Source organism: Ranitomeya imitator, chromosome 1 (assembly GCF_032444005.1).
Source record: "Ranitomeya imitator isolate aRanImi1 chromosome 1, aRanImi1.pri, whole genome shotgun sequence".
Taxonomy (NCBI): Eukaryota; Metazoa; Chordata; class Amphibia; order Anura; family Dendrobatidae; genus Ranitomeya; species Ranitomeya imitator.
The window spans coordinates 547,453,441-547,474,446 of NC_091282.1; the positions used below are offsets into that span (position 1 = coordinate 547,453,441).

The window sequence follows — 21,006 nt, forward strand, 5'->3', positions numbered from 1 at the left end:
GTCTGTCAGGAGCGCTACTGTCCGCCCTCCTCGGAATTATTACATTACTGAGGCTGGGACACGTCTGTCAGATGCGCCACTGTCCGCCCTCGGAATTATTACATAGGGGGCACATTACTGAGGCTGGGACACGTCTGTCAGGAGCGCTACTGTCTGCCCTTTTTGGAATTATTACATAGGGGGGAACACTATTGGAGATCATACCGCTGTGGGAAGGATGGGTCAGTGATTGAGAGCCGTGACCACATTTCTGTCCCATAATCTAGCGAGACCCCACCGAGTGATCGCGTGCTGGGATCCAACCTAGTATACAGGGTCCCCGGCTTGTTTGACCAATACTTGGTACACTGTCAGGGCATGCCGATTACTGGCATATTCATCCGTCCATTAGAAATGACAAACACTGCCCTGGGATTTCAGAAAGTAATGTTGGCTGTAAAAGAAGTGTTTAGTCCCACACATGCAGCTTTACCTTAAACTATACAATAAAAAACAATAAATCCGGGTTTCTGAGGGTCCGTGTACACTATAAAGATTGTTGCCTCCCTGAATTTTTGCCCAAGTAAACATGAACATAAAATAACCATTATGTTTTATACTCCCACAATAGCACCTATGTGAAGCAAAGAGATGCAATGACCAATGGAAGGCAAAAAAAAAACCCAGTCAAATTTCTCCTCGCCTTCATGAATAATGGCATAATTTGTTTGCCAAGTGTGCTCCACACCATGACACAATGCTCTGGTCACACCTGAAGCATGGCGTCCCATGTATCCCACTGATGACCTCTTTATTATGGACCTTAGCCCTTGTTATGTGCCTTGATTTGTAAGAAACTTTTTTCTTTTCTTTCTTCTAGGCGGACTTTTTAAAAGGCCTACCCGTGTACAATGAGAGCAACTTTAGCAGGTTTCATGCAGACTCTGTGTGTAAAGCCTCAGTAAGTAACTTTCCCAAGCACCCGTGGTGCTCATAATTGTACTACTGTTTAGTTTGGCGCTGTTTTATACTGTGCTTGTCTGTATTATCTACAATATTGGGATTTCTGTAGTGTGTGTGCTTTATCTCTACTAGATTAAAGGGAACTTGATGTGAGGATTTACCCCTCTAGTAGGATAATAGTGCTGTATTGTCAAGCTTAGTCTGGACCACTTATGTGTTGTTTTTGGCATGTGGGGCCGTTACTGTTATCTGCCACTAATTGGAGATTTTGCATCACCAAAAATCCCTTTGGACCTAAAGGCCCCTTCACATTAAGCGACGCTGCAGCGATACCGACAACGATCCGGATCGCTGCAGCGTCGTTGTTTGGTCGCTGGAGAGCTGTCACACAGACAGCTCTCCAGCGACCAACGATGCCGGTAACCAGGGTAAACATCGGGTAACTAAGCGCAGGGCCGCGCTTAGTAACCCGATGTTTACCCTGGTTACCATCCTAAAAGTAAAAAAAACAAACACTACATACTTACCTAACGCTGTCTGTCCTCCAGCGCTGTGCTCTGCTCTCCTCCTGCACTGTCTGTGAGCACAGCGGCCGGAAAGCAGAGCGGTGACGTCACCGCTCTGCTTTCCGGCTGACCGACGCTCACAGCCAGTACAGGAGGAGAGCAGAGCACAGCGCTGGAGGACAGACAGCGTTAGGTAAGTATGTAGTGTTTGTTTTTTTTACTTTTAGGATGGTAACAGAGGGTAAACATCGGGTTACTAAGCGCGGTCCTGCGCTTAGTTACCACGATGTTTACCCTGGTTACCAGTGAAGACATCGCTGGATCGGTGTCACACACGCCGATCCAGCGATGTCAGCAGGAGTCCAGCGACGAAATAAAGTTCTGGACTTTATTCAGCGACCAACGATCTCCCAGCAGGGGCCTGATCGTTGGTCGCTGTCACACATAACGATTTCATTAACGATATCGTTGCTACGTCACAAAAAGCAACGATATCGTTAACAATATCGTTGTGTGAAGGTACCTTAAGTGTGGCATTTAGTTTTTAAACTTGTTCCATATAGGCATGCCACTTTTAACATATGTATAAGACTATTTAAAATATTATTGTGGGACAGATCTAAATACATTCTGTATACTTACCCAATGATTTTTTTCTTTTCCCCTGTATGATTTTTTTTTTTTTTTGTGTGTGTGTTCGCTTATTGTCCAAATAAAAATATTGTTTTTCTTTATTTTTTTGTTAATGGGAGTCCTCTTTGCAGGCTGTGATTTTGACTTTCACTCCATACTATGTGTAGGACCTTGTTTGGGTTTTCGGATCACGGGTCGGAGGGCGTCCACAGTGCCTCCATATGCCTCATTATAGGGAATCTTCTGCCAGAGATTCCGTATGAACCACGTATTTTAGAGATTTACACGGAAACCACGGTGTAAGCGCTTAGCGTAAAGTGCAGGATAAATGTGCGCGAAGCTTTACTGCTGTCTTTGAGAGGCAGAATGAACAAATCAACAGCAGGTGAAGAATTTGTCTTATTTATTTTTTACGCCGTTCCTCGTGCGGCATAATTGATTAGTATTGATGAGCGAGTATACTTGTTACTCGAGATTTCCAAAGCACGCTCAGGTGTCCTCCGACTATTTGTAAGTGCTTAGAGATTTAGTTTTCATCGCCGCAGCTGAATGATTTACAGCTACTAGCCAGCATAAGTACATGTGGGGGTTGCCTGGTTGCTAGGGAATCCCCACATGTAATCAAGCTGGCTAACAGATGTAAATCATTCAGCTGCGGCAATAAAAACTAAATCTCTGAGCCCTAAAAAATACTTGGAGGACCTCCGAGCGTGCTCGAGAAATCTCGAGTAACGTGTATTTTCGCTCATCACTAGTGATTAGGTGACTTTATTCTTCAGGTCGGTGCCCATTTTACTTTTTTGCGCATCACCATATTTTGAGAGCTCTTATTTTTCCAAATTTCGTCCGACGGTCATATATGGGTATTGTTTTTTGCAGGACCAGTTGACGTTTTTATTATACCATTTTCGGGCACATGACAATTTGTCTTTCTCAATGTGGTAGAATTGATAAGGCAGCTTTTTTTTTCATGTCAGTACAATTACAGTGATACCCCATTTATCCATTTATATTGTTTGTTTCCTTGCACTCTTACACAATAAAAACGATTTTATAGAAAAGTTAGTGTTGGGAGTGGTGCGGGCATATATATTATCCACACATACATATATATGCATGTGTGTATATGTATGTATGTATGTATGTATATGTATATATATATATATATATATATATATATATATATATATATATATATATATATATATATATATATATATATATTCAAAAGTCCTGCATAGGCATGAAGAAAACTGTTTCATACTTCTGCATCTCTACAGTGAAACTGGTGGGACATGTGTTTTTGTAATCCCTCATTGTATGCCATACTCATTTTTGAATGTCCCAAGTGTATAAATTGTTATGGTATGCGCATTTTTGATATTTTTTTTTTACAGCATAAGGCCGGGATCACACATGCGAGAAACACGTCTGTGTCTCGCATGTGAAATCCAAGCTCTGGCGCCGGCACTTCGGAGCGGAGCGTGCAGCTCCATGTGTTGCTATGCAGCCGCACGCTCCGCTCCACAGTGCCGGCGCCAGAGCTTGGATTTCACATGCGAGACTCGGACGTGTTTCTCGCATGTGTGATCCCGGCCTAACCATACCTACACCAGTACAGTGTGTAGAATGGTGAACAGGTTTGTAAGTTCACTAACTTCCAATGCAAGTTCACACAGACTTAAATTTTACTTTTTAAGATTTATTATTTTTTATTTAATTCAGAGTGTTGAGCAGAAGGCAGCATTTTCTTATTAAGGATGTCTATGTATTTTTTTGCATTAACCATACCCTCCATAATATGAAGCCTTCCAACACCATTGGCTGCCATACAGCCCCAGACCATTACTTTTCATAGAATGTTTCACAGAGGAGCTCAAACACTCTGGCTTGTACTCTTCATGTGGGAACCTTCTCACATAAGACTTGCCATCATTTCCTAAAATGCAAAAACTGCTTTCATCACTAAATAGCACTTTTTCCCACTCCTCCTTCCTCCATTTCAATGCCCACAGTTTTCGCCTTTGTCTTTGTATGGCTGTCATCAATGGCTTCTTTCGGGCCTTGCACCCTCTCAATCCTGCTTCCAAACATCTCTTCCTAACAGTTGATGTTGCTACCTCAATATTGCACTTTTCTTGCCATTCTCGCAGAAGCTGAGGAGAGGTGAGTTTTCAATTGGCAAGGGATGTTCTTATCAGTACTCTATCCTCCTTTTAGTTGACTTTCTGGGCCGACCAGATCTGGGCCTGTCCTGGGTGATTCCAAGCTGCTTATGTTTCTGCAAAATTCTTACGACTGTACTCTGATTACAGCCGACCTTCCTTGCGATCTGCGGGCCAGTATAACCCTCTTCATGTAGCACCACAACTCGCACACGATCCTCCGCTGTCAAAAATCTGAAGGCTCCCATCATAAAACTCTACAGTATGATTCACTAGATAGACCAACAGATAAAACAAACAAACAAACAAAGCAGCAGATGTAATGCAATGTGATTGGCTGCCATATCCAGGTTATGATTGATCACAAGAACCTCATTTGTGATTGGCTAATTTTGGATCTGAAGCTGTACAATATTTAGTTTTGCTTTCAATTCCCATATTGTTGCAATAATTTCAGGCAAAACTGCTTCAAAAGCTAAAAATATTACAGGGAGAGAATGCAAAATTGTATTCTGAACCAGACCATATATAATGTCATATTCACATCGAAGATATTTGACAGAAAACGTTTAAAACTTGAAAAATCAATCAATTTATCCTATGCAGGACTTTTGAACACCACTGTATTATATCGCAAATGTCGTGATTGGGTGCTGGTGTCAGCTCTGTGTGAGAGCTTACACCCTGCAGCACCCTGCAGCAACATCCACGATCGCGGACATTTAACTCCTCTGATGCCGTTGTCAATAGTGACCGCGACATCGAGGAGCATCGCATAGGGAGGGAGCTCCAGGTGTGCTCCAATCCGCGCTGGTCTCCTGGTGACCCTCGACCACAAGATGGCCGCTGGGTCCTTCAAGGTCCAGCAGGGAAGGTGGCTTGTGAGCGCCTGCTAAGAGCAGGAGCTGAAACGCCTCCTCTCCAGCCGGTCAGATGCTGATCTGATGCTCTGCAGTGCTATCTTTCACTATACAGTGATGTACCATCCTGGGACAATGTAAAAAAAAATCTCCAAATACAGAACAAAAAAAAGAAAATATCAATCCAATAAATACATTTATGTAAAAAAAAAATGAATAAATAAAAGTACACCTTTGGTATCGCCACATCCGGAGCGACCCGCCCTATAAAACTGTCCCACTAGTTAACCCCTTCAGTAAACACCGTAAAACATAAATAAAAAACGCAAAAAGCAATGTTTTATCATACCGTCCAACAAAAAGTGCAATAAAACACGATCAAAAAGACAAATGTAAATAAATATTGCATCTCTGAAAACATATTGTCATGCAAAAAACAAGCCACCATACATCTCCATCAACAGAAAAATAATGTTTAGCTCTCAGAATAAAGCTATGAAAATATTTTTTTCTACAAAAGATTGTAAAAGCACCAAAATATAAAAAGAAAACTATACAAATGTGGTAACGCTGTTGGGGTGAAATATGTGTACACTGTGTTCCCAATTATTATGCAAATTATATTTTTCTCGGATTTTCATAAATGGTCGGTGCAAATGAGTCAGTCTAATAAGTCATCACCCGTTAGATTATACATCAAATTTTATTGAAGAAGTCTCCCAATGATAGCAGTATAATCTCCAAAATAAATAAAAACTCCAAATGCACTGTTCCAAATTATCAGGCACAGTAGAATTTCTATACATTTGATATGTTTTAAAGTACTGAAAATGCTCATTTGTGGAATTTGCAGCATTAAGAGGTCACATTCACTGAACAAAAAAGCTATTTAACTCCAAAACCTCCTAACAGGCCAAGTTACATGTTAACATAGGACCCCTTCTTTGATATCACCTTCACAATTCTTGCATCCATCGAACTTGTGGGTTTTTGGAGAGTTTCTGCTTGTATTTCTTTGCATGAAGTCAGAATAGCTTCCCAGAGCTGCTGTTTTGATGTGAACTGCCTCCCACCCTCAAAGATCTTTTGCTTGATGATACTCCAAAGGTTCTCTCTACGGTTGAGGTCAGGTGAAGATGGTGGCCACACCATGAGTTACTCCTTTTAAGCCCATAGCAGCCAATGACTCAGAGGTATTCTTTGCAGCATGAGATGGTGCATTGTCAAGCATGAAGATGATTTTGCTCCTGAATGTGCGTTTCTGCTTTTTATACCATGGAAGAAAGTTGTCAGTCAGAAACTCTAAATACTTTGCAGAAGTCATTTTCACACCTTCAGGAACCTTAAAGCGTCCGACCAGCTGTTTCCCCGTGATTCCGGCCCAAAATGTGACTCCTCCACCTCCTTGCTGATGTCGCAGCCTTGTTGGGACATGATGGCAATCCACCAACCATCCACTACTCCATCCATCTGGACCATCCAGGGTTGCTTGGCACTCATCAGTAAGCAAGACTATTTGGAAATTAGTGTTCATTTATGTCTGGGCCCACTTTAACCATTTCTGCTTGTGAACACTGTTTAAGGGTGGCTGACTATTAGGTTTATGCACCACAGCAATCCTTTGAAGGATCCTACACCTTGAGGTTCGAGGGACTCCAGAGGCACCAGCAGCTTCAAAAAACTGTTTGCTGCTTTGTAATGGTATTTTGGCAGCTGCTCTCTTAATCCCATGAATTTGTCTGGCAGAAACCTTCCTCATTATGCCTTTATCTGCATGAACTGTCTGTGCTCTGTTTGTCACAAATCTCTTCACAGTATGATGACCACTCTTTTCGTGGAATATCTAATGTTTTCATACCTTGTCCAAGGCATTGCTCTATTTAATGCTTTTCAACAGCAGAGAGATCCTTTTTAGTTCCCATATTACTTGAAACCTGTGGCCTTTTTCAGCAGCAGAGAAATCCTTTTTAGTTCCCATATTACTTGAAACGTGTGGCCTGCTTAATAATGTGGAACATAATCTTTAAGTAGTTTTCTTTTAATTAGAATCACCTGGAAAACTAATCACATGTGTTTAAGATTGATTTCAGTGATCCATTGAGCCCTGAGACACAATACCATCCATGAGTTTATTTGAAAAACAAAACAATTAAATCTTTGACACTTAAATCCAATTTGCATAACAATTTGGAACAGAGTGTGTGTGTATGTGTGTGTATATATATATATATATATATATATATATATATATATATATATATATATATATATATATATATATATATATATAATGTGTGTAGTGACATATGTCTAGGGTTATATGTCTGACTAGTGATAATGAAACATCTGTCCTGAAGGCAAGTCGCACCTAGGTGTTAATAGGTACTTCCTTGGGACTAGTAGAAATTGTCTCCATAACTCACCAGGAGGTATGGCTAAGGCCAAGAAGAAAGGAACACTTGACACCCCCTAGTGCTTGGAGGGGAGATGCTAATTGCGGCCTGAGGTAGCTATTCCTGGGAACGATCTCACAAGTGTCTCCAGAGGAAAATAATATATATTCATTAGTAGAGTGGCCGTGCCTAATCAAACAGACCGCAATTATGAAATTAACATGGGGGGCCCGTCTAGAAACCTGACCTCAGACCAAAGTTATAAATTTATGCTGCAGACAGAGAATTGTGTTCACATGATGGGGGTAGCCTGAGAAGCTGGTGTGATCCAATCTACATTCTTCCTACCCTCAGGGAGCAGAAAGCAACTACCAGTTAGATAATTTCTGTAAGTTTCTCCTGTTTATTTTGACACTGCTTTGCATAAGTTGTATGTCTTTTTATTATCATATTTTTATACCTTTTTCTTGTAAGCATTGAACCTTTTGTTATTAAAGTATAAAACTTTAACTAGTTGAACCTTGAATGTTCTGAAAGAATCCATAGCCTAAGGTGTGTGAGCCTTATGAGTGATAGGCATATTTTTATTAGTATTGTTAGTTCCGGGACTCATCGCCCGTGTATTCGATGAGTGGTGGCAGCGTGTATGAGCGGGTGTGTGGCCTGGGTCGGTGTGTGATTTATGCTCCCATTACAGCAAAGGATAGAGGTTGAATGCTGGACTGAGAGAGGGAAGATAGATAACCCTTGCAGGCACACCCCTAAGTCACATGTGAGAGCAGGCACGTGACGAATAAGTGACACCACGGAGAAGGGATCCGTGAGAGCTGTAATCGTACTGACCCGAAGAATAAAGTTGCCTTATCAATTTTACCACCCGGAGAATTGCATAAAATGTCTTGACTGAAAATTCCACTCACGGAACAATATTAAAAAAAGAAAAAAAAACTCTTGAATTGCTGGTTTTTGTTAATTCTACCTCTCAAAAAATCGGAATAGAAAGTGAACAGAAAATGTCATCAGCAAACATATATTTCTTGAATGGTTCCCCCTTAGCTCTGAAGTTTATTATAGTTGGCATTAAAGATGGATGATTGCTGGATACCTATGTCATAGCTAACACCTCTTCCTCAGCACTTAGGTTTTGACCCTGATATTGGATATTGACAATATTTGCCAAAAAATGAGCTGGAGTCAGTGCTTGTCCCATTCGTTTGTTTGCTGCTTGTAATTTAATTCTGTCCATGTGTAGTTCTGTTTTTAAGTGTTCACTCAGTTCCTTCCAAATTTCAACAGCATCTGCAATAAAACAGCTATTTTTCTGTATTTTGTTTAAAGCTTGAGAGATGGGTTTCAGGAAGCTCAGCATATGTTCAACATTTCTCTTAAAGGGAACCTATCACCCCGTTTTTTCAGATTGAGATATAAATACTGTTAAATAGGGCCTGCGCTGTGCGTTACTATAGTGTATGTAGTGTACCCTGATTCCCCACCTATGCTGAGAAATACATTACCAAAGTCGCCGTTTTCGCCTGTCAATCAGGCTGGTCAGGTCGGATGGGCGTGGTGACATCGCTCTTTTCTTCCCCAGCTTTCCGTTGGTGGCGTAGTGGTGTGCGCATGTCCAAGTTCCGAATTCCCTGCGCGCACATGAAGAAACAGCGCGCGATCTGCGCTGTTATCCCTTTCATCGGTGGGGGCGGCCATCTTCCTGGGGCCGCGCGTGCGCAGATGGAGTGCTCTGCGGCACGGGGCTTCAGGAAAATGGCCCCGGGATGCCACGCGTGCGCAGAGGAGATCGCGGCGGCCATTTTCCCAAAGCCAAGATGCAAACTCGGCTTTGGGAAAATGGCCGCCGCGATCTCTTGTGCGCACGCGCTGCATCCCGCGGCCATTTTCCTGAAGCCCCGTGCAGCAGAGCACTCCATCTGCGCACGCGCGGCCCCAGGAAGATGACCGCCCCCACCGATGACAGGGGGTGATAGCGCAGATCGCGCGCTGCTTGTTCACGTGCCCACAGTGGATTAGTCACTTCAACATGCGCACACCACTACGCCACCAACGTAAAGCTGAGGAAGAAACAGCGCTGTGAACACGCCCACCCGACCTGACCAGCCTGATTGACAGGCGAAAACGGCGACTTTGGTAATGTATTTTGCAGCATAGGTGGGGAATCGGGGTACACTATATACACTATTGTAACGCACAGCGCAGGCCCTATTTAACAGTATTTATATCTCAATCTGAAAAAACGGGGTGACAGGTTCCCTTTAAGCACAATGTTGAGTATTTTCGCCGTGACAGTGCCATCTATTTTATCTCGATTTTCTTCACAAAGTGTCATCAGAATAGGCCAGTTTTTGATATACTGCTCAAAACAGTCCACCACAATGTTCCATCTAACATCTTGTGGGAGCGTTAGCTTGGTTCCACCCATCCTTTTCAGAGCTGCTGCAGCAAAATGATTATTACGGAAGTATTTAGCAATTTCAACAACATTAGCCTTTATTTCTGGAACACTTAAGTCTTTGGCTAAGAGGTGCAGCAAATGAGCACTGCAACCATGTTATTAGCAGCTTTGTATTCCCTCCCTGCTCTTCTAAATCTCTTCTCATCTTGGATACGTTTGCAGCATTGTCAGTGACCAAACTGCGTACTAGACATTTGAATTTTTGTTAACATGTCGTTATAGCTTTTACTGCCACTTCTTGTAAGTATTCTGCTGTGTGTGCATTTCCTGACGTATTAGTTGTTTGTGCAAGGAAGACTTTACCTTCTTCTGTTGTTATACAAGCACATACAATAGGATCGTTGTGGACATTACTCCACCCATCATTTCTCTGTCATACACTTGATCCAGCAGTTTCCCTGCAACATCAGCTCTGCTGGGTGGACTGTATCCTGGTCTGTGACTGAACCATATTAATGAAATGTGGGTTCTCAGTCAGACGGAAAGAAGAGTTCGTTGCATAAATAAACTGGGCAATTTTTTCATCAATCAACTCTTTTTCTAATCTGCTAGTTCTTATCACAAACCTATCTATGGTGGTTCCAGGAGGTAAAGGTTTTTTCTTCCTTTTGGGTGATGGTTATATGTGGTTGTGGGTGCCTGATGATGATGCTGCTGCTAATGAAGCACTATCCTGGATGGATAACTCTGAAACTGTAGAACAGGATGATGGTGATCTTGGAGGTGGATAGTTTCCAGAATCCATGAATTCCCCTAAACAAAAAAAGTCAATGCTGTTATTTTATTGTTTATACAATTTCTGCTTATTGTACACAACACATCACTGCCCCTGCCCCAAAAGGAATATTTGTTTTTCTTCATAACTGTACCAAATGACAGTAACATGCAGAAATAATAAGAAATATAATTTTTCTCACACATGACAGTTCAGTCTTTAGAAATAGGATTCAATAAAAATGTTTACCAACCTGATGATCCTGCCTGTTCAGAAGTGTTTCTTTGGTCATCTTCATCACCGCACTTCTCATGATGTTGCCTCATTCGCGCCACCAGGCCTTGCATCTCTTTGTTGCATCGTTTGCATTTTGCACGCATGCCTGCCTTACCGATAGGCGAAGGAGCTTCATTAAAATATTCCCAAACTGGGTCTCTTTTACGGCCTGCTGCCATTATAAAGAAAGGATGTAATAAACCTCAGATCGTACACACAAAAGGTACCGTCACACTAAGCGACGCTGCAGCGATACCGACAACGATGTCGATCGCTGCAGCGTCGCTGGAGAGCTGTCACACACAGCTCTCCAGCGACCAACGATCCCGAGGTCCCCGGTAACCAGGGTAAACATCGGGTTACTAAGCGCAGGGCCGCGCTTAGTAACCCAATGTTTACCCTGGTTACCAGCGTAAACGTTAAAAAAACAAACACTACATACTTACATTCCGTGTCTGTCCTCCGGCGCTGTGCTTTCCTCTGCACGGTCAGCCGTAAAGCAGAGCGGTGACATCACCGCTGTGCTTTCCGGCTGGCTGGCGCTGACACAGGATGCAGGAGGAGTGCAGAGAAGCACAGTGCCGGGAACAGACAGCTGAAGGTAAGTATGTAGTGTTTGTTTTTTTAACGTTTACGCTGGTAACCAGGGTAAACATCGGGTTACTAAGCACGGCCCTGTGCTTAGTAACCCGATGTTTACCCTGGTTACTAATGAAGACATCGCTGGATCGGTGTCACACACGCCGATCCAGCGATGTCAGCGGGAAGTCCAGCGACGAAATAAAGTTCTGGACTTTCCTCAGCGACCAACGATCTCCCAGCAGGGGCCTGATCGTTGGTCGCTGTCACACATAACGATTTTCTTAACGATATCGTTGCTACGTCACAAAAAGCAACGTTATCGTTAACGATATCGTTATGTGTGACGGTACCTAAACAGATCCAGACTTGTCTGTCTGTGGCTATGCTGCAGTATTGTGCTCAAAGTTTCACTTTCATTTTCTTGTCTGCTTGCCCTTCCTCCTCTTCACACTTAGATTCACATTCTTCTTGTGTTGTGCAGATCTATTCCACTCCAAACAATCAGAAACATATTGTCTAACTTCTTGGACTTGGCACTGAAGGGGTTGATTCTGTATTCATAGGTTTGTAGAACAATAGGATTAAGGTCTTTTTCTCAACTCTGTTCATGTTGTAACATTTTTGCCGTGAAGAAGAGGCTGGGACCTCTGCGGAGTCAAATTCAGTTTTGAGAACTGCGTAAGTAAAGCGAGCGTCTGTGATAATATAGGAGAGAAACTGCCCACTAATCCTACAGAAACCTCTGGAAGAGCATGGCATTGTGAATGTTACAAATATACAGCCTTTATTCTACTGAGTTAAACAACCCAGCTTTATCTCATGATGGAAGAACCTTTGGATGGTAAAATATTTTCCTCAAAAAGCAGTTTATTGAAAAAAATCCGATTTAAATAAAAAAAATCCGATTTTTTTTTTTTTTTTTTTTTTTTTTTTTAAACATTGATTTTTATCCACCCTGGTCATGTGCCTGAAAATGGTACCAATAAAAATGTCAGCTTGTCCGCAAAAAACAAGCCCTCACATGACTGTCAGTCAAAAAATGGAAAAATTATAGCTGTCTAAACATTGGGATGCTAAAAATTAGTTTTCTGCCTTTCATGGATCGCAGTAAAGCTCACATTTATCCTGCACTGAGCACTTACGCTGGGGTTTCCGTGTAAATCTCTGAAAAATGTGATTCAGACCCCCGTTGGAAGACTGTCTAGAATGAGGCAGATGGAGACACTGTGGACGCCGTCTGGCCACCTATGATCCGGCAGTGTCCATATTTTAAGGATTGCATAAAAGTGCTGTCAGCCACAGTTTTGTGCATGTCTGAAAATGGCATCGCTGAACAGAGGCCAGACGGAGTCCAGAGTAACTCTGCTGCCTCATTTTAGTGAATGGATTCCTTGAGGGGGTTTCATCTGTCACGTCACTCAGATATTTAAATGGAAACCCCGATGTAAGTGCTCAACGTAGAGTGCCGGAGAAGTGTGATCCTAAATGTTATGTAAAATGTTCCCACTAAAAGCTTCAACTCAATCCACAAAAAAGCAAGTCCCCACTCAGATCTGTCATCTGTTAACGGAAATATAGGGCTCTTCCACATTACTGGTAGCACAAAGGCTCTGGAAAAGCAAAATGGCTCCTCACACCTCAAAAGAAATCCAGCAAATTCTACACTCCCAAATCGAAATGCCTCCTTCCATCTGAGTTTGTGTATCTAAGCCACATTTAGCACCCACGTTTGGAATTTCTGTAGGAATAAGAGCTCTTCTAATTTACGGGTGCCTATCTCCAGAAGCACGGGCTGGGCATAATGTACTGGACACTACAGCATACTGGTCACTACAGCAGAAGTTTGTTTTTTAACTCAGCAATACCCACTACTGCTTGTTTCTGGAAAACACCCATGGAGTAAAAATCGTCACCACGCCTGTAGATAAATTCCCAAAGGGGGTATAGTTTCCAAAATGGGGTCACTTGAGGGGGGATTCTGCTTTTCTAGCACTTAGAGGCTCTGTATATGGTGTTCGCAAACTATTGTAGGAAAATCTGCGCTCCAGGAGGCAAATAGTGCTCCCTCCCGAGTCTCTCAGTATGCCTAAGTAGTACTGTACAGCCACATATGGGGGTATTGCTGCATTCAGTAGAAATTGTGGACAAATTTTGGTGCCCATTTCCCAGTATGAAAATGTAACTTTTGGAGATAACACAAAATCTTGGTAAAAACGTATTTTTTTTTTCTTCCCTGCCCGAGGGTATGAAATTCTGTCACACCTGTGGTGTCAGTGATCACTGCACTCCTAGATGAATTAAATGAGAGAATTAGTTTGTAAAATGGGGTCAGTTATTGGGGGGGGGGGTTCTACTGTTTTGGCTCCCCAGGGGCACTGCGAATGTCACATGGCACCCTAAAACCAGTGCAGAAAAAATCTGCACTGTAATAAGGTGCTACTTCCCTTCTGAGCTTTGCATTGTGCCTCAAAAGTAGTTTTCAACCACATATGGGTTATCGGTGAACTCAGGAAAAATTGCACAACACATTTCGGGGTCCATTTTGTCCTGTTACCCTTGTGAAAATATAAAATTTGGGGCTAAAAAAAACATTTTTGTGGGGAAAATGTGATTATTTTTTATATATATATATATATATATATATATATATATATATATATATATATATATATATATATATATATATAAATTTTCACAGCTCAACATTATACATTTCTGTGAACCACCTGGGGGTTCAAGGTGCTCACCACACATATAGATAAGTTCCCTGAGAGGGGTATAGTTGTCAAGATGGTGTTACTTGGGGGAAGGGGGGGGTTTCAACTATTTAGGCACATCAGGGGCTCTCCAAACGCAAATTATTCCAGCAAATTTTGCATTGAAAAAGTCAAATGGCACACCTTTCCTTCCGAGCTCTGCCATGCACCCAAACAGTAGTCTTCTCCCTCATATGGTGTATCGGGAGAAATTGCACAAAAATTAGAAAAGTTTGCAATTTTCCAAATTTGAATTTTTATGCCCTTAAATCACAGAGATATGTCACACAAAATACTTAATAAGTAACATTTCCCACATGTCTACTTTACATCAGCACAATTTTGGAACCAAAATTTTTTTTGTTACGGAGTTATAAGGGTTAAAAGTTGACCAGCAATCTCTCATTTTTACAAAACCATTTATTTTTTAGGGACCACGTCACATTTGAAGTCATTTTGAGGGGTCTATATGATAGAAAATACTTGTGTGACACCATTCTAAAAACTGCACCCCTCAAGGTGCTCAAAACCACGTTCAAGAAGTTTATTAACCCTTCAGGTGTTTCACATAAATTTTTGGAATGTTTAAAAAAAAAAAACGAACATTTAATTTTTTTTCACAAAAAAATTACTTTAGCTCCAATTTGTTTTATTTTAGCAAGGGTAACAGAAGAAAATGGACCCCAAAAGTTGTTGAACAATTTGTCCTGAGTACCCGGATACCCCATATGTGGGGGTAAACCACTGTTTGGGTGCATGGCAGAGCTCGGAAGGGAAGGAGCGCCGTTTGACTTTTCAAAGCAAAATTGGCTGGAATTGAGATGGGACGCCATGTTGCGTTTGGAGAGCCCCTGATGTGCCTAAACATTGAAACCCCCCACAAGTGACGCCATTTTCGAAAGTAGACCCCCTAAGGATCTTATCTGTCACGCACGCGCCCAGACTGGTTGGCGCGGGCATACGGGGGTGTGGCCCCACTGGACCACAGACCAAACTTCCCTGGAAGGGGCGTAATTAAGTAGCTTCCTAGGTGTTCGCTGGAGCCTCTGATGGTGAGGTCAGACTTGTGCAATAGGAAGCTACCAGGTGCCACTCCAGGGTGATGTCTGGCTGTGGCTGCTGATCCCACTAAGGAACGGAGCGGGCACGGCTGGCACTCTGGCTGACAGGTGGGCACGGCTGGGACACAGGCAGGCAGACGGGTACAGCAGAGACACTGGCGGACACGGCTGGCTCTCTGGTAGGCAGGCGGTTACGGCTGGAACATAGGAAGAACCGGTAGGGACCGGTCTGCAGGCAGGTATGTGAAACAGGTTGGAACCTGTTCAGACAGGAGGACTAAGTAACAAGTAGAGAAAGACCGCAAGAGCGGATGCAGAGTGAAGGCACAAGAGCTAGAACCAAGAACAGAAATGCAGGAGGCTGAGTACGAGTAGAAGGTGGAGCGAAGAGGAGAAGGCGGAGCCGCTGGAGGCGGAGCCTAGGGCGGAGCCGCTGGAGGCGGAGCCTAGGGTGGATACACTGGAGGCGGAGCCAAGGGCGGAGACGAAGCCAAGTGCAGAAACACAGGAGGCGGAGCCAGATGGAACCGCAAAGAGCAGAGCCACAGAGCAAAGCCAGAGAGTGCGAAGCAAGGACTGAGTGCAGAGCCGCAAGAGTGCGGAGTGTAAGCAGACTGAGAACACAAGGAAAGACAAAGCAGGGAAGGAAGCCACAGACAAGGAGACCGAGAAAAGACAAAGTACAGACAAGGCAATGGAACAAGACACAGGGACAAAAACACAGGGACCAGGATATTCTGCCTCCTGGAGGGCGGACTACAAGAACAAGGCAATAGCACAGAGAAAAGCCTCCAGAGAGGGAGTAACTCAGAGCAAGGCCAGGCAAACTCAGCAGCTAAACACTAACTGAGCTAACACATTGCACAGGCCCAGACCACAGGGTGGAGCTGCACTATATACAGGAGGCCTTTTGATAATTGGTCAGGAACTGATTAGACAGATGCACCTGATTCCTATAAGAACCAGAGAGTTCAGGCGCCGGCCCCCTATACACATAGCCATGAAGCATGCACAGAGCAGAGACACAGAACATGGAGCTGGCATGAAACAGAAACCACATCATGGCCTGGAGCAGTGGGTAAGATTGTGTGAGAGATGTGAGGCCATGCTGTGATGCCAGCAGAGTTGTTACATTATCTAGATGTGTTGTGAGAGCTTTGAACCCCAAGTGTTTCACTACAGTTTATAACGCAGAGCCATGAAAATAAAATAAAAAATTTCACACACAAATTATTTTTTAGCCCCCAGTTTTGTATTTTCCCAAGGGTAATAGGAGAAATTGGACCCCAAAACTTGTTGTGCAATTTGTCCTGAGTATGCTGATACCCCATATGTGGGGGGTAACCACCGTTTGGGTGCATGGCAAAGCTCGGAAGGGAAGGAGCGCCATTTGGAATGCAGACTTAGATGGATTGGTTTGCAGGCATCACGTTGCATTTGCAGAGCCCCTGATGTAACTAAATCTCCCACAATACATTTTTTTTAATTTTATTAGTTTTCCCTAACTAAGGGGGTGATGAAAGGGGGGTTTGATTTACTTTTATAGCGGGTTTTTTAGCAGATTTTTATGATTGGCAGCTGTCACACACTAAAAGACGCTTTTTATTGCAAAAAATATTTTTTTGTTACCACATTTTGAGAGCTATAATTTTTCCATATTTTGGTCCACAGTCATGTGAGGTCTTGTTTTTTTGCAGGACGAGTTGACGTTTTTATTGGTAACATTTTCGGGCATGTGAAATTTTTTTGATCGCTTTTTATTACGATTTTTGTGAGGCAGTATGACCAAAAACCAGCTATTCATGAATTTTTTTTTTTTTATTTTTCTTTGGGGGGAGAGAGGGGGGGCGTTTATACCGTTCTGCGTTTGGTAAAATGGATAAAGCCGTTTTATTCTTCCGGTCAGTACGATTACAGCGATACCTCATTTATATCATTTTTTTATGTTTTGGCGCTTTTATACGATAAAAATTATTTTGTAGAAAAAAATAATTATTTTTGCATCGCTTTATTCCGAGGACTGGAACTTTTTTTATTTTTTCACTGATGACGCTGTATGGCGGCTTGTTTTTTGCGGGACAAGATGACGTTTGCAGCGGTACCATGGTTATTGATATCTGCCTTTTTGATTGCGTGCTATTCCACTTTTTGTTCGGCGGTATGATAATGCGTTGTTTTTTCCCTCTTTTTTTTTTTTTACGGTGTTTACTGAACGGGTTAACTAGTGGGACAGTTTTATAGGTGGGGTCATTACGGACGTGGCGATACTAAATGTGTGCTTTTATTATTTTTTTTTATTATTATTTAGATAAAGGAATGTATTTATTGGAACAAAATATATATTTTTTTTATTTAGGATTTTTTTTTTTTACACATGGAAATATTTTTTTTTTACTTTGCCCCGGGGGTGACCTGACAGTAAAGTGACAGATTGCTGATCTGACGCTTTGCTGTGCACTGTGTCAGATCAGCGATCTGACGTGCACTACTGCAGGCTTACCAGCGCTTGCTCTGAGCAGGCGCTGGTAAGCCACCTCCCTGCAGGACCCGGATGCAGCCCCGCGGCCTGCAGGGAGAAGAAGGTAGGAGACCCTCGGAGCAACGCGATCACATCGCTTTGCTCCGAGGGTCTCAGGGAAGCACGCAGGGAGCCACCTCCCTGCGCAATTCTTCCCTATACCGCCGGAACACTGCAATCATGTTTGATCGCACTGTGCTGGGGGTTAATGTGCTGGGGGCGGTCCGTGACCGCTCCTGGCACATAGTGCCTGATGTCAGCTGCAATAGTCAGCTGACACCCGGCCGCGCTCCCCCCCCCCCCCCCCCCCCCCGTGAGCGTGGCCGATCGCTATGACATACTATCCCGTCGGTGGGCATACGGGCCCACCCCACCTCGACGGGATGGTCTGTCTAATGTCAGAAAGGGGTTAAAGTATATTTTCAGGAAATGCTACACCTGACTCCAGTTCATGCAGCTTGCGGCTTTGGGGGCACGAAATTCCTGACACGTTCCCTTAAAGTTTGGGAAAATGTTTTAGTTTCTGTAGTGTGTAACGCAAATACCTGATGTACAAGCATATGTTCTGGTGCTTCTATTCATGGAGTCTTTGTGTAGAGGCACCTTGGGGTTCACCTTGTAGGTGAGACACATTGGAGTGACTTTTTCACATAGGTATGTGTATATATATGTATATATATATATATATATATATATATATATATATATATATATATATATATATATATATATATATATATATATATATATATATATATATATATATATATATATATATATATATCTATATCTCTATCTCTATCTCATGATCGTTATATTGATGTAAAGTGTTCTTTTCCACGCTGTGTAATGTAACTTTTGAGGAATTTTCTTGCAGAATAGACGGCCTTCAGTTTACCTCCCTACAAGAGAGTACCCTTCTGACCAAAGTAAGTGTGCTTTATTCTTTTATTCTTAGGTTGGATTCTTGACACTTGTCGAGTAATGGTTCTAACTTTTTTTCTTTACCCTTCAGTCATAGTTACAGAGAAAACAAATATACTTTTGCGTTATCTACACCAGCAATGGGGCAAGAAGGTGAGATCTTTATTCTCTAAATAAGAGTTAGAATATATATTTAAATTTGGCCACTTTTTGGACATCTGAAGTGCTCTTCTCCTGTTAGGTGACTATTTTTACTTCCTTTTAAAAGAGCCATTTTCCTTTGAAACAAGAGTAAAACGTTCCTCAGTTAAAAATGTCAGCCTTATTGTGGCCATCAGTAAAAGGGAAGAGTCAGACGGCCATATAACTCGGACAAAGATCGCAATGCTCTGAGTGACTGTAGACTCTGAATAGAGCCAGTCGTTTGCCGATAGATGCTACTATGCCGCCACCATTTTGCTGGAGTTACTTTTTTTTTTTTTTTTTTTTTAAAGGCCACAATCTTTAACTCTGTAAGCGCAGTATTAAAAATAGGAGGCAGGTCACTTGAGGGTTCAGTGACCTGTCATTTAAGCCACGATGAAGATGGAGGCAAGAACACAAAAAAGAGCCACCCACAGTCCCACCTGGAGCATGAGCATCTCATTAACTCAAAACTTCCTACACAGATTAACAATAACCACAAGACTGATTTCTTCAATCTAAGTTTCATTTTAATTAGTTTAACACTGACAATGCCTGTAGTTTCCTTGGCAAAGTCCTGATAGGGTCGCGTTAACCCCTTCGTGATATTAGACGTAATAATCCATCCATGTGCCCGGGGCCTATTTGACCAGGGACGGATTATATCATTGCGATCGCCTGCGCACCACTTGCTGACAGCCAACACCCGGCAGTAAATTCCAGGAGAGATCACAGCATTCCGGGAGCAGACAGAGGGCAGACAGCCCCTCTGCCTTTGGATCAGAGACCCCCGCGGGGTCCTGATTGTTGCCATGGTGACCCAATGTCATGTCGACATCCGGGTCACCAGAGCTAGGAAACTTGCTGATCATGCACAGTACTACATGATCAGCAAGTTTCTCTGTCAGTGCAGAGCTGACAGTTTCTACAGTATAGGGATGCTGCTTCATCCCCTTAAAAAAAAAATTATTAAAAAAATCAAGATATTGTATCTATAAATAAATATTTGTATGAAAAAATATTAACAATAAAAGTACACACATGGTGTCGCCGCGTCCACAACGTCCTGCCCTATAAAACTCTCCCACCCCTTTGGTGTACACCATAAAAAAATAATAAAAAAAAAGCATTGTTTATTTCCTTTTTTATTTCATACCGCCAAACAAAAATAATTATTTTTTTCTATAAAATAGTTTTTATTGTGTAAAAGTGCCAAAACATAAAAAACAATATAATTGAGGTATCGCTGTATTCGTACTGACCCCCAAAGAATAAAACTGCCTTATCAATTTTACCACACACACAACGGCATAACCCCCAGCTCCCACCTAAAAAAATAAATAAAAAATAAACCCTGAATTTGTTGGTTTTTGTTTATTCTGCCCCAAGAAAAATCGGAATGGAAAGTGATCAACAAATGTCATGTGCCCTAAAATAGTACCAGTAAAAAATGTCAACTGCCCTGTGGGCATTATGACATAATTTGCATGAGCCGACCTCATTGCCGCTCATGCAATTCTAGCACATTTGCACTGCTTATTTTGGCATCGTCACTGCGTCTCTGAAGCCGGGTGTATGCTTCCTGGCTTCAGCATTGGGCACTGCGCATGTTTGGAAGTTCAGAAGCTGTTATGCTCAATGCGTACACCTGGTTCCAGAGACACATTGATGCTACCGAAATCAGCGCCACGCCTGCTCTAGATTTGCATGAGTGGTGATGACTAGTGATGAGCGAGTATACTCGTTGCTCGGGTGGTTTCCGAGTATTTGTAACTGCTCAGAGATTATTTTTAACGCAGCTTCATGATTTACAGCTGTTAGCCAGCCTGAGTACATGTGGGGGTTGTCTGGTTGCTAGGGAATCCTCACTGGTATTCAAGCTGTCTAGCAGATGTAAATCATGCAGCTGCGGCGATGAAAACTAAATCTTTGAGCACTTACAAATACTTGGAGATCACCCGAGCATGCTCGGAAAAACCAGATCAACGAGTATACTCGCTCATCATTAGTGATTACGCTACT

At 42.5% G+C, this 21,006-nt stretch overlaps 1 protein-coding gene across 1 annotated transcript in view; it reads left to right on the top strand.

Annotated features, from left to right (window-relative positions):
- Positions 1 to 21,006, top strand: part of DDA1 (DET1 and DDB1 associated 1) — a 36,820-nt gene that overhangs the window by 14,019 nt on the left and 1,795 nt on the right. Inside the window, exons 2-4 of the mRNA XM_069767685.1 lie at positions 860 to 940; positions 18,755 to 18,806; positions 18,893 to 18,954. Coding sequence (XP_069623786.1) covers positions 860 to 940; positions 18,755 to 18,806; positions 18,893 to 18,954 — 195 coding nt within the window. The remainder of the gene's footprint in view (positions 1 to 859; positions 941 to 18,754; positions 18,807 to 18,892; positions 18,955 to 21,006) is intronic.